This window comes from Penicillium oxalicum, chromosome I (assembly GCF_001723175.1).
Source record: "Penicillium oxalicum strain HP7-1 chromosome I, whole genome shotgun sequence".
Classification (NCBI taxonomy): domain Eukaryota; kingdom Fungi; phylum Ascomycota; class Eurotiomycetes; order Eurotiales; family Aspergillaceae; genus Penicillium; species Penicillium oxalicum.
Genome location: NC_064650.1, coordinates 2,987,605 through 3,004,128, shown reverse-complemented (window position 1 = coordinate 3,004,128; position 16,524 = coordinate 2,987,605). Strand labels below are relative to the sequence as shown.

The 16,524-nt window shown below is 50.8% G+C and overlaps 4 protein-coding genes and 1 non-coding gene across 5 annotated transcripts; 2 read left to right on the top strand and 3 right to left on the bottom strand.

The window, feature by feature from the left end:
* Positions 1–1,633: 1,633 nt before the first annotated feature.
* Positions 1,634–1,705, bottom strand: POX_tR013. The gene has a single exon. It is a non-coding gene; the product is annotated as a tRNA-Ala (tRNA).
* Positions 1,706–2,858: 1,153 nt separating this feature from the next.
* Positions 2,859–6,535, bottom strand: POX_a00982 (uncharacterized protein; the record flags this gene model as incomplete). The annotated part of the gene is made up of 4 exons (XM_050109912.1): positions 2,859–3,390; positions 3,443–3,891; positions 3,956–6,408; positions 6,481–6,535. The coding sequence occupies 4 exons, from the start codon at positions 6,533–6,535 to the stop codon at positions 2,859–2,861; spliced, it is 3,489 nt and encodes a 1,162-aa protein (XP_049973680.1).
* Positions 6,536–6,967: 432 nt separating this feature from the next.
* Positions 6,968–8,536, top strand: POX_a00981 (FK506-binding protein 4; the record flags this gene model as incomplete). Its single annotated transcript, XM_050109911.1, has 3 exons — positions 6,968–7,054; positions 7,112–7,561; positions 7,622–8,536. The coding sequence occupies 3 exons, from the start codon at positions 6,968–6,970 to the stop codon at positions 8,534–8,536; spliced, it is 1,452 nt and encodes a 483-aa protein (XP_049973679.1).
* Positions 8,537–9,143: 607 nt separating this feature from the next.
* Positions 9,144–12,329, top strand: POX_a00980 (Serine/threonine-protein kinase cbk1; the record flags this gene model as incomplete). Its single annotated transcript, XM_050109910.1, has 5 exons — positions 9,144–9,384; positions 9,441–11,296; positions 11,353–11,415; positions 11,474–12,153; positions 12,254–12,329. The coding sequence occupies 5 exons, from the start codon at positions 9,144–9,146 to the stop codon at positions 12,327–12,329; spliced, it is 2,916 nt and encodes a 971-aa protein (XP_049973678.1).
* A 694-nt stretch (positions 12,330–13,023) lies between these two features.
* On the bottom strand, positions 13,024–16,425 carry POX_a00979 (putative transcription initiation factor TFIID; the record flags this gene model as incomplete). The annotated part of the gene is made up of 1 exon (XM_050109909.1): positions 13,024–16,425. The coding sequence occupies one exon, from the start codon at positions 16,423–16,425 to the stop codon at positions 13,024–13,026; it is 3,402 nt and encodes a 1,133-aa protein (XP_049973677.1).
* Between the last annotated feature and the right edge of the window lie 99 nt (positions 16,426–16,524).

Here is a 16,524-nt window from a genome sequence, read left to right as displayed (position 1 = left end):
TTCAGTGATCCCAAGAGATGGAACACCCGGTTCATCAGCGGCACGAGCGACCCGTCGAGGCTTTATATCGATCTGTCATTGCCAGCGCTTGTGATGTTGGGTGGGGGGGAGGAGTGGCCCGCGATTTTGACTTTTGTGATTTCTCCAGCCGGGACGGGCGGAGCCAGTGGACAACTGAATCGAGGCAAAAGTCGCCCGGTGCTGTGTGGTCAATTGGCACATGGCAGACGCCAAAGTCTAGTGAAAGCAGCGTCAAGGCCCAGGGTCAATCTTTGAAGCTAGTCGTTAATCATTTGAGCGAGTGGCCACATCCAGGAGCGATCCACTCGGATGCTTTGAACGGGTACAAGATCAGCCACACCTGTTTGGCCATTTGTTTCGCATGATCATGGACGGATCCTGATACTTGCCCGTTGGGTTCATTATTAATGGACGAGACTAGACGTTCCCCACTTTGATGGGATGAGAAGAGCATGCTCTGACTGACGATAATTACTCTGAAAGGAAACCCCAAACATCCATACACATGAATTCTCACATCATCATCTCATAAGTACCTACTTTGATGAGAAGAGAGAGACCTCTTCGGCTCTTTGACAACTTCCTGATCCTGGTTAGAGAGGATTTGTCTCAAGAGGAAGAAGCTTCCAAGCCAGCGTCATGACTATCCAGTCGTGTGTTCTGGGGCCCACAACTGGACTCTCACTCAGGATGCGGAGAAGCGGGTGTGGCTGCTTTCAGGCATCCTTGCGAGGTCCTTGCGAGGTCCTTGCGAGGTCCTTGCGAGGTCCTTGCGAGGTGCTTGCGAAAATGGACTCCGCTCGATCCGGAAGGATTCCTATCAACAGGTACCTAAACATTGACTCTGAAATCATCCAGTCAGGTAATTCATGATGCATCATTACAATATACTTGATACAAGAATCACAAGCGCACTGAGAGGGATTAGTCGACGATCGGAGGACTCGGCGCAGTCTACTACAGGAGTGGTGGACTCGATAGGCGGCTTTTCTTGGAGCGCAAGGTACGTCAATATAATCAAGCTGCAAGGTGACATGGGGACTAACTACCAAGGGGACAAATGGACGGTAGCCTCAGGACGGTAAATCTGCGACATTCCAAAGTATCGTTTGCTCTTCTTGCGAGGCTCAGGAAGGGGGGCAGGTGCGGAGAAATCGATGCTTCTGATCGCCCCTTTCCTTGGGCGGAGACCTCGGTTAACCGGATTTCATATGAATCTCAGAGACGTAGACTGAATGATCGCCCCTGTAATGGTATGCAGACGAGGAATGTCCTGTACCCGGGCTGACGAGACAGTGTTATGATTGGAAGTTCAGATGACACTATGCGCCGGGATTGAGTGCACTGACTCAGGTTCAACGGCCACTGTGGTCAGTGGATGAGCATGACATGCGCCCCTAATATGCCCGTGGGGTAATCCCGATACATGTGTTTTCCTCGTGCCCATCCTGCTTTGCCAAATCATGCTGTCGAGATGATGCTGCATCCAACCCAGTCAAAGCGTACCTGCTATACCCTGGGTAAGAATAAAGGCGGGAAAAGAGAGAGCCAGTGCCATTCTTTATTGGGAGAAGGACACAGACTTGTCACAAGTAAAAAAGTGAAAAATATATGGACTCGCGGGGAATCGAACCCCGGACCACTCCCATGCTAAGGGAGTATTATACCACTAAACCACAAGCCCAATCTTACGGAAAACAGCCCTCATTTTGTTATTATGACTCAATTTTTCTTTGCGGCCAAAACACCTCAACTTTACGTTCTTTTCGCGGCTCAGTATGTGGATCGGCATAACTCGCTGAGTTGACGCCTGTAGAGCATCTTTGAAGTTGCCTCGCTAAATATCGGTACTATTTACATAGAACACGGCTCAAATTCACCCTCTCTCCATGTTGAGCTTCGAAGCTGGACAGGTAATTGCTATCAAGTGGTGGAATGTGCCTTTCTCGCCCATGTGGATGAACCACCCATCAGCGTGGTATCCCGTATATATTCCCAAAAAGCACTGTGGTAGGTGAACCAATACCGTCCTCCTCAGGATGTAGGGCGACCACCTATCAAGCATCCATGACCCCCAAATGGCACTCGTACACACCGATATTCCAGATCTTGCCCATACTAGGGTACTCGCACAGAGAGAAAGTGGACTGCAATCAAAAAATTTGAACATTTATTACGGTAGCTTCCCCTAAGATCTGGAAGTGCCAACCTTATCAACCCGCACACCCTGTAACTTCCGCCGTAGACCTATCGCCACATTCACCTGTAGATCAAACCGAGAATCATTGGAATCATCGGATGACCCTAGGTAGGTGCCTGAAACGTGGGATTTCTTCCGCATCCATGAAGCATTGCATATTGTGGAATGTCCACTGCAGGGCATCCCGATCACATCAATTGTACCGTAAACCAGCACACATGGCTTCGATTTCACGAGCCTCAAGCTATAGGGTCGACGGCGGAGGCCAGCAGGGGCGAGAAGATCTCTACATCAAGGGAGGAGCGACCGCACATGCCTCCCAAGGCTGGTAGTACTTGAGGCCTATCACAGATGCCTCACCATCAGATGAAACCTGGACATCACACCTACCTGCGCTGCAAAAGGATAGACCTACCTACCAGGGCTACCGACCGAGCACTCCATAGTTTAGGTGTAGCCCTACATTCATTGACATGAACAAGCGGACTTGACTGGAGGTTGATAGGTAGGTAGGTACTAGGTAGCCTCGATAACGACAGGATAGCTAAAACATGGAAACACCTCAACCTAGTGTAATGATAGTCAGGATCGCCCAGATTGAATTATTGTGATTACATTGGCATATAACCTACATAAGTTATATTACTGAATCAAAGTCCACCGGCGAAATATTTCTCTCCTCGAGCGTGGCCTGCACACTCTGTTGCATTTTCTTCACTGCGTCGTCCCAAGTCACAGTACCCTGCTCGCCTTGACCCGACGGAGGACTGGGAGTCTCTCCTTGACCCCGACTCACCGCATCCTCACTCACAAGCCACATCAGCCACCGTACTACGGAGACCGCCTTGTCTATATCCCGCTCTTCACCGACTACTCGCCGTAGATAAGTGCAGAGAACTTCTACATCTTCCACATATGGACCCTCGGCGAGAAATGCCGAGTGCCATGCGGTGACCGCATCGCGTAGGTCTGGCAAGTCAGAAAGTCGCCGCGAGGTAAACACAGGCCGAGCTGGAAGTGGAGGGAGCGACACTGTCTTCTCGACCGTAGGTGCAGGGACCTGCGCCGAGGCGGAGACGGGGGTGGAGGCGGAGACTTGAGGCCGAGAGACTGGACGCGGAGCGCGAACCCTCCTAAGGCGAGAGCGTCTTTGTTCCTCCAAAAACTTCCTGCCTAATGTCATCGGGAAGTGCTGCAAGAACTTCTTCAGAAACTTCCGACTCCTCTTCCACAGCAGGCGAGTGCTGCCGGGACAGCGAGCCTCCACCCGAGCCAGTCGAAACAGCGGAAGAGGCCGTTGTCGGCCTAGGAACAGCAAAGTTGGTTTGAGCCAAAGCCCTGCCCGTGCTCGATGCATTCTTTGGAGGGCGACCTCTTCTTTTCTTGGGAGGTGTTGTTGGCCTCTTGAGTTTCATCAAGGCTCCACCCTGAGGTATTGCGCGGCGAGTAGACACGATGGACGTGGCTGCTTGCTCATGTGGCGGCTGAGGACCTGCATTTGATGTGGCTTGCTGATTATAATAGCCGAGTACTTCATTGCGAACATCCTCCGGTAATGCCGCTAGCGTCTCCGGATCTAATTGTGACTGAGGGGGCAAGGGCCGCCGCAGGTGTCGCTCCTGTTCCCTGACGGCGAGGCGGCGGGCAAGGAGAGCCAGATCGCGGCGATTCTGACCGGGGCTTGGCTTGTGCCACAAGTCTTGCTCTAATATCTCCAGGTAGCTCTGATATGACCTTGGGATCTGCTTGAGTTGGCATGATGAACTGCGACCCTGAGATGTTGAGTGGCTTGTGAGCACTGTTACTGAGCACCGGATCAACCTGGATACGTGCTGAATCGCCTTTGCGGGGACTCTCCAGCTCATCTGGATCGACATCCGCTGCCGAAACAATGGGTTTGCGTGACGGTGATTTGAAAAAGCTAAGCTGTCGCTGACTGCCCTCAACCAAGGCTGATGGACCATGCTTCAGTGGCTCAAGTTTGGTCATTTGAACACCAAGTCCTCGAAGGTCACCTGGCGAGAAGTTGAAACTCCTCAGCATGGAAACGGCCTCCTTTCCCAGAATGTCAGGGGCATTGGTCGCCACTCCAACGACAATACTCTTGTTGAACACATCGCATTTGCCATGACCAAGATGTTTGACTGGTTCCAGCGGAGCATCCAAAGCCCTTCGCATTACCTTCAATGTGAGCTGCTTACCCTTCACAAGATTCTCAGCCAACCTGCGAGACAGTTCCTCACAAAGGGATTTTACGAAATCTTCGGCCTGAACTTGATTGGTGAAGCGAATGCCCCAATTGACTTCTGCAGACACTGATTTTCGTATCACCTCGTTGCCCACCTCTGTCTTGTCTATGCCCCGCGCATATTCCCAAATTTTCGTCCCAGTTTTTGGCCCGAGACTCGCACAAAGTCTCTCTTTGGTCAACTCCCTCGCATCCTTGACAAACTTCACACCGATTTCTTCGAGCTTGGTCCCCAAACTGTATCCAACGCCAGGCAAATCTTGGACCGTCAAGTTTCCAATGAAATCCAAAACTTCGTCAGGCTTCAACTGGAATTGACCTGCGGGTTTTGCCTTTCGCAATGCAACCTTAGCCAGAAGAATGTTGCCACCGATGCCGACAGATACCGCGCAGCCAGTCTTCTCCTTGATAGAGTCACGTAAGCCTTGCGCTATCTCGTCGGCTCTGGCTTGCTCACGATAAATCGACCCTTCGGAGACACCCCTGCCGTCAGATCCCGCAGCTTCCAAGCATTGATGGCTCACATCTATGAGCGCTTCGTCGATGCTGACGCTTTGGACAAGCCCATCCACAGCAAGGACTGCATTATAAAATTTGCGACTGGCATCTTCGTAGGCAGGAAAGTCATATGGTAAAACTTGAAGATCAGGGCAAGATTGCAGGGCACTTTTCATCCACATGCCGTTTTTGACGCCTTGAGCTCGGGCAACATAATTGCAGCTCGCTATTTCGGATCCAGACCCTGGCCCATGAGCGATTGCAACTGGTTTCTCGCGAAACTCCGGGTGCTTGAGAATGGAGACGGATGCAAAGAAGGAATCGAAATCAACATGGAGAATGTATCTTCTCGTCCCTGGCGCTGATCGTCTGTGAGTAGTACCAGATGTGGCCTTTTCTCGGGTTGCAGCTTGCAGCTGAGCCTTGAGGTCGGCTTTCCAAGCCGATAGATGATGAAGCCGGGATTCGCGGTAGTACTGCTGCAGAAATTCGGGGTTGACCACGCTCGACTTCCTCATGCGAGGATCTAATAACAATTGAGCATTGTATTCCTCAGATGTCATTTGCGGGTTTATAGGACTCATTTGTTTCGTGGGAGAAAGCGTGTTATTGGGCCGTTGAGGCATATTGCTGAGCAGGTTTCGCGTGCTCGCATTGCGTGGTGTTGTGACACCACTAGGCGGAGATGCTGATCTCCCCGATACGGCCTTCCCATAATGTCGGTCGGGGCTCGGTTGTTTGTATTCCAAGTTCTCTTGCCCTTCTAAAGTTGCAAAGCTGGGGAAGTCTCCATAGTCAGATTGCGTGGCTTGTGAGGTTTTGCCACGATCACCATCGGCCATTTCAGCCGATGGAGAAGATCGTGTTGGGGTCTTGGGCGCCTCGGATGCTGCAACAGGGTGCGTTTCTACCAATGGAACAGACCCCAACTGAGAATTGTACCAGCTGGCTCTTGATTGATCGCGATAGCCACTCCTCGGTGTATTGACTTGACTGGTAAAGCGACCCTCACCGAATTTGAGCACCTTTTGGGACTGCCCTTCGTCAACAACTCGGTAGTTGTGCCAGGGTAGCAAACGACCAGCTTCGACGCTTTCTGTGACCCATGCTGGCTTGACGATTCGGTACCGTCGGAATTCTTCGCATTTCTTTGGCGTCAAAGAGCTTGCGATGATGTGTGTAGCGGCAGTTTTCCCATCCAAGTACTGCAGGAAGCCTCCGCCATGGCTGACAATCATGCGGTGGAGATCCTGAAGAGATGGCTGCGTGTACCCATTGACGTGAGCGACCACCCCTCGGAATATTGGGGGACAGTCGCCGGAAGAAGCTCGAATATCTGCATCGAGGTTTTGTAGCTTTATCTTTTTACGTCGGAAATAATCACCAAAGCCCCCGAATTTTGAAGCCTCGTACTCTTCGCCTGCTTCATCGTGAAAGTCATCTAGCTTGCAAAGGTGCGTATTAGTATCAAGCGTGTACTCTGGGAATAAAGATAAAAATAGAGACCACATACGATTATCAATGCGCTTACGCACTGCACTGGAAGTTGCTTCAAGTCGAGAGCCCATAGCGGGCTAACAGAATCATCATGGCCGTTCAATATAGGGCCAACTTGGTTCAGATTCGGAGCCCACTCGGCCAGCGATGATGTACTACTGGATCGCGCGGCCCCGGCACGTGGAAATCACGCGTCTGTGGCAGAAATCAGGTAAGCCGCATGCGGTAAGACTTTCGGTGAAGGGGGGCAAATCATTTCGGGCGGTCTAGGAGCTCAACAAAATATCATTGGCTTGAACCTAGTGGCAGAAAAAACCTAATTAAAAAAAAAATAGGCTGAGCTTCGACCGTCGTCAGTTGCTGCAGTTGCGGGTCACATCTTTTCTTTCCAACCACGCCTGTTTTTTTTTTCCTATCCCCAGAAGCTCAATCTCTGTGTTGCTTCATCCCTCATTTTCTTTATTCTCTTTAGTTGGACTTAATTCGCAACATATACACTCAAAATGTCCGCTGTTCAACCGGTTGCTGTTTATACCCTCCGGGTTCCTGCCGGCTCCATGGTGCAGGCCGTGCCTAACGCCGCGGCTTCGGTCAGTATTGAAGTTTTCTCATACCCTTGATGGTCATCTGACTGACTCCAATCATAGTTCCGTGTCAGCATGGCTGCCATTGACCCCGATGAGGAGCCCGAGTTTGACGACGGCGATTCTAGCAAGTCTGGCCGCGCCACATTGAAGATTGTGCGCCCTCCTCCCGGGTTTGGTGAGGACTCCGACGACGAGGACTACAGCGATGAGGACTACGACGACGAGGAAGAGGACTCTGATGACGAGGAAGTCAACGGTGGACCTAGCGACAAGGAGAAGGCCCGCAAGTTGAAGCAAGCGGCCGCTCAGAAGGAGCTTGAGGACGCTATGGAGGAGGATGATGAGGATGATGAAGAGAACGATGGCGGCTTCGACCTCAAGGCTGCTATCTCCAAGCTGATCAAGGGCAAGAGCCCCCTCACCGGTGACGACGATGATGAGGATGATGCATCCAGCGATGGTGCTCTGGAGTTCGATGAGTCTGTTATCTGTACTCTCTTTGCCGATAAGGTACGGACTCTTCATGACTCCTCAAAATGTTTAGAACTCGGATACTGATGTACCAAGCAGAACTGCCAGCAACCTCTTGACATTGTTGTCTGTGAAGGTGAGGTTGTCTTCTTCAAGAACACTGGTAACCAGACTGTCTTCTTGACTGGTAACTACGTTGTCGGTCTTGATGAGCTTCAAGATCATGATCACGATCATGACCATGACGAAGACGACGAGGACGACTATGATCTCTCCCCCGATGAGGAGGAGCTTGACATGGAGGAGTTGCTGGCCATGGACGACGACGAGAGTGACGACCTTGACGACATGGATGACCCCCGCATCACTGAAGTCGACAGCGAGGAGGAGGAGGCTCCCAAGTTGGTCGAGGCCAAGGCCAAGGGCAAGAAGCGTGCCGCTGAGGAGGAGAGTCTCGACGAGATGATGGCCAAGGGTGCCAAGGGTAAGGCCGCCAAGGAGGAGCCTACCTTGACCAAGGCCCAACAGAAGAAGCTGAAGAAGAACAACGGTGACGCTGCCGCCGTTGAGCCCAAGAAGGAGAAGGAGACCAAGGAGGCCAAGGCCGACAAGAAGGTCCAGTTTGCCAAGAACCTCGAGCAGGGTCCCACCCCCAACGGTGACAAGCCCACCGGCACCCTTGGTGTCAAGGAGGTGAAGGGTGTTAAGATCGACGACAAGAAGCTTGGCAAGGGTGTCGCTGCTAAGAGCGGTAACACTGTCGCCATGCGCTACATCGGCAAGCTTGAGGACGGCAAGGTTTTTGACTCCAACAAGAAGGGCAAGCCTTTCACCTTCAAGCTCGGCAAGGGCGAGGTCATCAAGGGTTGGGACATCGGTATCGCCGGCATGGCGCCCGGTGGTGAGCGTCGCATCACCATCCCTCCCCACCTTGCTTACGGCAAGAAGGCCCTGCCCGGCATTCCTGCCAACTCCAAGCTGATCTTCGATGTCAAGCTCCTTGAAATCAAGTAAAGCTGAGGCTCAATCCATCATATATTCATATCTGTTGTTTCGCAAGGGTGTTTATATCAACGGGGTTTCTGGTCGTTTTGTTTTGCATGGTTCAGCCTGAGATCTGACCAGTTCTGCAGTACCTTGCCTGATTTTTCCGATAGGAATATGACCTATCGTGGCGAATATATCTTCCATCTATTAGTATGCAAAAAGTGCTTTTTCTTTTCCAATCGCCTGTCCATACAGAGCAAGTATTCGCCCGTGGATTGTCCTAGTCGTAGGTTTCCGCCGTACTCTGGTTGTGCAGTGGTTACGTTCTCAGTGGCTGTAGGTCGTACTTTCCATCCATGTTGTGGAAGGACTTGAAGTTTACTCCGAACGCTCGCGCCTGCTGGTGCGTGGTTCACGTCCTTCCATCATGCAACTCCTCCGACGGTGTTAGCCACCAACAACTTCCATACCTAAGGTTCAACGGTATTCCCAGCATGCGCAGTGCAAGTTTCTTTTAATCACAATCATTCATTCAGGCCAATGCTGGCATGGTCCATGACCATCACCTTTTACTGAAACCGACATCAACGTTCCTTCGAATCCAGTGGTACAAGGCACCATCTCAACCCGAGAAATGACAATCTCTAGTATACCAAGCACGCAGTGCCGGCCGAGTGTGCGAGGCCTTTGGAGCACACACAAGTCCACTTTCACTACTAGCCATCATCATGCGTCCTCTTCCACATCAACCCCATCAGACCGTACACTATCCCCTATCTCCGACGACCAGAGCAGCAAACCGCGATTCCGATTCCGTCTGACTCGTAGTGGCTCAAAATTGCTTTCGTTGCTGGGCCTTGGGGCCTCTTCCAATGGTATGTGCAGCCCAGTGCGCCATTAAGGATGCCTGTGATGCTGAATGAGTCAAAAGATAACAGGACAAAGACCGAGCCCGAGTCATCAGAAGAAGCTGAAAGTCACCAGAACGCCCGAGATGGACCATTCGCACCAGATTCGGCGTTAATGGGCTGCAATTTTCAAACAGCTAATTGCTCCCCTGAAACAGAGCAGCTGATGGCCAGTACCTCTTTGACAGGCCAGGACCTTCCCTCACGAGAATTTCACCACGGGCGAGACAATGATCGCGAGGCTTTTACACCGTCTCATTCTCATTCAACGAACATAAAACCACACTCCCCAGACGCGAAAAAAGACAAGGGAAAAATTGTGCCGGAGCTTGATTCTCAGTCGAAGCCGAGTGTGATAGATCGTGTTTCACCGAAACTCTCCTGGCCATTCGGATACACAACCGTTGTACATCGTCAGAAATTTCGCGAGAGACCAAACATCATCATTCCAAACAAACTCATTACTTCAGTGATTCGCGCCGATGGTGATGGTGCCAGTGACACCAGTTCTGGCCCTTCAATAACTCCGAGCAGTGGCGGCTTTCAAACTCTATACTCTGCACCCTCAACTCCACTGACATCTGCAGAGCCATCTCCAACTCGGGAGCTCGATTCTGAGATGGCATGGAGTTTCGGGTCTTCAAATCATTCCAATGGTGCCCCAGCTCTAGATCTGAGCAAAGACTCCGGCAAGCAAGTCCCGACCATCTTGACCGTGGAAGCTGCATCTGTTGCGAAGGTTTACCTGGAGCTGTACTTCAACTCTATCTTACAAAATTCGAATCCGCGTGAAAAGCGAATGAATGAGCTGGAGCAGCAAATTGATGCATGTCGAATGGCTTCCGAAGGAGATGGCATGCGACATAGATGTGCTGTCCAAGAAAATGGGTATCTGCGCCAATGTCGTGCGTTCAAAACGCGCATCAGATCGTCGAGCTATAAACAAAAGAACCCCGTGGATTTTTACGATATCATCAAGACATTGGGCAAAGGAAGCTTTGGTGAAGTACACCTAGTTCGAGAAAAGGATGTCCAGCCCAGGGAAGACGATCTGAAAGCGTTGCGCAATACAGGCCCTTTCGCCAGGCTTCGGCGGACCGAGCTGAACAGCTCTGCAGTGGACGTAGCGAGCAAAAACAGACGAAGGTGTTTGAACGAAGAAAAAAAAGAGTGTTACGCGATGAAAGTTATCAAAAAGTCTGACATGGTCCGAAATTGCCAAGAGGGTCATGTTCGAGCGGAGAGAGACTTTTTGGTCGTTGCCGCGAGGTCTCGCTGGGTGGTCCCGTTGATTGCCAGTTTTCAAGATGACAACTTCTTGTATTTGGTCATGGATTTCATGATTGGCGGTGACTTTCTCGGTCTTTTGATCTGCAAGAACATACTGAGTGAAGACTGGACTCGTTTTTACATCGCCGAAATGGTTCTGTGTATCGAGGAAGCTCATCGGCTTTGCTGGATCCACCGTGACATCAAGCCTGACAACTTTCTTATCTCGGCGTCTGGGCATCTCAAAATATCGGATTTTGGATTGGCATTTGACGGGCACTGGTCTCATGACCAAGCCTACTATAACAATCAACGGTACACTCTTCTTGAGAGGCTTGGAATCGATGTCAAAGGCGACCAAGAAGATCAAGTAGCGGCCGCCGATACAAATGAGCCTGTCAATGTTGAGTCCTATCAAAGGCAAGGAAGTCATTGTCCAAAGTACGAAGTCCCCGCAACAGATATCCTGGAATGGCGAAATCAGCGAGAGCGTCGCCGGTTTGCAAAGAGCGTGGTTGGAACCAGCTCCTATATGGCCCCCGAAGTCATCCGAGGCGAAATGTACGACGGGAGATGCGACTGGTGGAGCTTGGGAATCATCCTATATGAGGTGAGCGATATTATCCCATGAATTTTCGTCGTGACTTTGCTCACTCGATGAACTAGTGCCTCTACGGATATACACCATTTGCATGCGAGACCAGATACGACACTAAGATGCGTATTCTTGTGAGTAAGCTCTTGCATGGCATCGATCGTTGCATTCATTGCTAATCATTTCATCTAGCACCATTACAAGACTTTGCACTTCCCAAGAGAAACTCCAATGGAGAGGCTTGTGTCCCGAGACGCTGTTGACCTGATTTTGAGACTCCTCCAAGAAAGGGAATACAGGCTTTGTTCGCCCAAGTATCGTGCCAACAACATACTCATTGGTCACTTACCATCGCCTGAATGGCTTTATACAATGGATTCTCGTTATCGAGAGTGCACCAACTTTTGGGTGTATCCAAATGATGCAATTGACATCAAGCTGCACCCATTCTTCAGAGGTACCCGCTGGGATCGACTCCATCTGACAGAACCACCGTATGTTCCTCAGGTCAAAGGTTGGGAAGATACTCGTTACTTTGCCGACGAAGCCTCTGATCAGCCCGAGAAGCGAACGGACGAAAGCGAATCCAACGAGAGGTGCAGAAACGAAGGTGATGCCTCGAACCAATCTCCAGCTACTGGTGATGCAGCCCCCCGTTCCATTGACATGTTCAGAAATGAGCATCCTATCCCAGGAGGAATTCCCATCTTTTCCGGTCCTGCTGTTGACAGTGCCGAGCCTCATAAATTGATTGCACCTAGCCAAGAGGCCAAGAGAAAAAAGCGCAAAGAGCGCCCACGAGACAAGATTTTGCGAGACTGCCGAGTAGGCAAGACAGCTCTGCAGATTCGTAAAAACGGCGCCTTCCTGGGGTACACTTATCGTCGACCGAGGGTCCCAGCCATGGCGTTTTGGAGCGAACGAGAAGTGAACATATGCCGCGAGGCCATTGACTGAGAACAACTGCTTCAGAAATATCGCGATTGCCGGAGGCAATGACTACCAGAATGCTCAGCAGGAGGAGTCGAGCGGTGTTGAGTCCGAGTGACGCATGAATACAAGGCGTTAAAGGACTTGCCGGGTTGCGTTTGCGTTTGCTGCTGTTTCTTTGTGTTTTGGGCGACGAAGTGCAGATATGATGCTCTATTCTTAGGAGGTTTGCCACAATGCCCATAGAAATGGCCTTTGGGCTAGCCTGGCAGACTTGCTGTCTGTCTCTCTCACCAGTACCTAAAGTTATACTCTCATGAGCCTAGATTGGAAACGGCATGTTTCCATACAGAGTTGAAAGCTCACCAAAAGGATTACCCAATCTTAGGCATATGGTTAACCTGCGTCTTTCCTTCCACTTTCTCTACAACTCATCGAAGTCTACGGATCCTAGGTTTATGCCCGAGACACACGAATAAATTCCAAGAAAATGCGCTGTACTTGTATACGATATGACTTGAGTACTAGAAAGAACAAGATTGAAATGCTCACTTGTTAGAAAAATATGGGGGAGGTGATGTGAACAATGAATGCGTGCAAGACCCTCTTGGGAAAATTAAAAGAAAGGGATATAAAGATCCCAACTCCGATTGATGCAAATAGCAACTGAAGATATAAATGCAGGCCCATGTGGCCGTTTCTTCAAGGCATGGGTATCGTTTTGGAAGGATGCAAAAATGTGATATCTTTTTTTCGGGCAAGATGAGGACAAGGGTATTCTTCGTGTCGCGAAGAAAGGGAACAAAAATTCCTTACAGAATGGGAGCGCTCATAGAGAATGCCGAGTCCGTGACTCGATCCTCGGGCTTCATCGTTCCATTCAGCAAAGGGCAAAGCTTTTTGTTGGTCTTGATGTGTCCAACTTGACCACAGTTGGCACACTTGCGCTGCGTTCCAGCAGGTTTGCCATCTGCGGGCGAATCGCCTGCTCGAGAGATGCCCTTTTGTTTCTCGCGGGCGAAACGGCGTTCCTTGTTTCGATTGAGACGACTGAGCTCGGCTTCGATCAGTTTGCGGTTGCGAGCGTCCACCTCCGGGTCGCCGGTTGGCTGCAGAGACTCCAGTTTGGTTGTGAGGGCTTCGGAGCGATGTCGGTGTTGAATGTACTGTCGGATGACTCGTGGATCCCAGACAAGCTGTTCCTTCTCCAGAATCTCGCCGTTGGGAGCTTTATACTGTCGGGTGATTCGAAGAACTTTCCCTTTCTGGCTAGTGAAACTCATGCGACTGAACTGACTGGTGGTTTCGTCGTCGTAGCGCCTGGTAGGTGCAGGCGTGGGAGCTTCGGATCGAGGAGTAGGCTTGTTGAACTCCTCCATTTCTCCCTGATCAATGTCGCTCTCTTCATCCGAGTGCTCAATGGTGGAAGAGAGGCTGGCTTTCTGCGCATCCCAGATGCGTCGAATAGAGGTTTCGTAGGATTTTTGTTGGCGGGCGACATTGTAACTATGCCCGCCAAGCTCCTTGAGCCGTTGTGCGTCCAATTTATCTTCAACACTTTCACCAATGGCCTTGAAGCCACCCTTCATTGACGTTTTGATGAAACTGAAACCTTCACCACGGCCAGTAGGGTCGCCTTCGCCGTGGAGCTTAAGCATGGCCTTGCCCTGAGAGGCCAAAAGGAAATTGCGGGATGCCTTCCAAGGGGCCATCTGCTGTTCGAAGCTTTCACCCTCCTCGTCTTCGTCGTTCTCGTTACTATTTTCGGCGTCGTTTCCGAAACCAGTGTCATGCAGATGTTGTTGTCCGACTTGCATGGACTCTAACAGACAGACATCTTCGGGCTGAACCCAGGATCGGATGGTATCTTGATCCGGGAGGACTGGATCCAATGGCTTCCAGTATTTGGTGTCCTTGTCGTGCTGCAGGAAATCTTTGACCTTTTGACGATTTTGCATGTCGGTAGTACCAGGAATATGTGCCGTCACATCTGAGATTGCAAGCCGTTCATCGGCACTCTTTTTGAGAAGTCGGTAGACTAGCATTTTCATGCGATTCTTCGCAACGGTAGTGACCTTTCGTGAATGAGGTCCAGGGATATCGACGGATGGGAACTGTTGTCCCGCAACATAAAAGTTCTCAATATTTCGAATGAAATAACTCATACCCCCTGAGCCGGTAGTGCTCCGGATGACAAGGAAATCATTTGATTTTGTTTGATGCGGGAAGAGGGGCGCCCTGTACATGGAGTTGGAGATTGCTGGAACTATCTCGCCCGGATCGACATGCCCGAAGATAGAAAAGGGACTCTTGTCTTGCGGGAGCAAAACGGCTGTCTCACCAATCTCTGCCTTTGGGCGCGTGGGGTCGTCGGGGTTTTTTCTCCGATAGTAATTGATGAATCGATTGCACATGCCGAAATTGGAGAGAACCATAGGAACTTCCTCGGAATATTCCACCAGAAGAGCGCTTGAATTATCGGCCAATGAAAGCGACTTTGTCGAGTCGAACAGCGTTTTGGCATCCTTGCCTTTCAGATGCTTGCGTTTGATGTGCGGAGGGTTTTTGAACCAAGAGGTTTGCCCGGCTCGGAAATTCAAGGCTGGTCTGTGGAAGGATCGGGCTTCGGTCTTTTGTAACTCGGTCTTATAGTAAGGCCACTGCAAGCGCAAGGCTGGTAAAGCGTGCTCCAAAGTGACATTGCCAAGGGTACTTCGAATCTTGTTCTGATGATTTTGCTTGAGCATATCGTAAGCCTGGTCGTTGGAAATATTGTAACGAGAAGTGAGTTTGCGAGTGAGGTTGGTATCCACGTCCTCTCGATTTCGAGGACCTGTCTGTTTTGGTCTTGGCGGCACGGCGTCAGGTCTCAATTCCTCCACAAGAATATTTGGGTCATTCATGTCGATGATGACCTTTTTCGCGACCTGCGCCACCGCCTGTTCTGGCTCATCTAGGAGAGGGATGTCTAGATGAGATAGAGCAATGATGTCGATAGGTGCCGTGCCCGTCTTCCGTTTCTTTTGGGGAGGATTGTCATCCATCAACCAGTCCGCATCGTCATCATCGATGAAGGCATCGGATTGCTTAGACGCAGAAGCTTTGCGAACGGAAGGAGGAGCCTCCTCTGCTACCTGAGGAATATTGTCTTGAACATCCCAATCGACACATATTGTTCGCAGGTCTTGCATGGTGAATCCCCCAGGAAGAATCTCATCGGCATCAGCATCACCCAAGTCGAGATCTTCCTTTTCTTCTTCGTCTGCTTCCTCCTCCTCCCCTTGCGCAGTCTCCGTAATCATCACGATACCCAGAGACTCCTGATCAGCCCCTCGCTTGTTCGGCTGTCCAGTTTTGAAGACACGTTCCTGGTCGGGAGCAAGTTCAATGTTGACTTTTGTCGGAAGGACGGGCTTGGGCACCTTGAGAGGCTGCTTCCCAATGTAAAATGCCTTCTTGTGAGGAATAATCTCGAGCCAGCGCGGAAGGGTATGGCGGTCGAAGCTTGGGAACAAAGAGTGGAGAAGCTCTTCATGATTTTCCGGCGGTGCAGGTAGATTCTCGGGACCGGCTTTCCCAGACATCGCGAAAAGCTGTTGCTGAAGCTTCCAGGCCCGCAGGGTTGCTTCATCCATTTCCTCAGAGAAGACACTGGCGTCGTCAAGCATATCATCTTCCTCCACTTCATAAGGTAAAGGCTGGTCTTGATCCAATTTTGTTATCGGCTCCTGTGGTGTTTCGACGGGTTGTTCATTCGTTGTAGGCTCGTCGTCCTCGAAGAGATCCCGGGTGTCGTCCGCCTGGCCAGCAGGAGGAGGAGAGGCGGGCCCTTCACCAAACAGGTCATCCAAATTATCGCCCTCTCCATTCCCATCCCCATCTTGAAAGTTTGCTTCGTCGCCATTGCCTCCAAAGAGATCGTCGTTTGGCCCAAAAAGCCCCGTGTCGTCTGCTCCTAGATCGGCGAAAAGATCATCGTGCGCATCGTTCGCTGCTGGCTGCTGAGGTGCACCAGGCACTTCCTCCTCTGGGAGTTCGTCATCTTCAAAGTCTTCAAAGTCGATTGCGTCCTCCGCCTTCTCGCCAACGTCCAGATCTCGGGTCAAGAAGTCGAACTCTGGGCCACCCTCGTAATTGTTCAGTTGTCGCATAACATTATCAAATTCGGCATCCTCTGGAGCCTCAGGGGCCTGTGTTTGTGTAGCGTGAGGCATGTTGTAGTAGTTGCGACGGAGAAAGACGAGCAGAATATGGATCCGAGTGTGTTCTGAAGGCGAACCAGGGCGCTATGAGAGGCCAAGGGTAAAATTGAC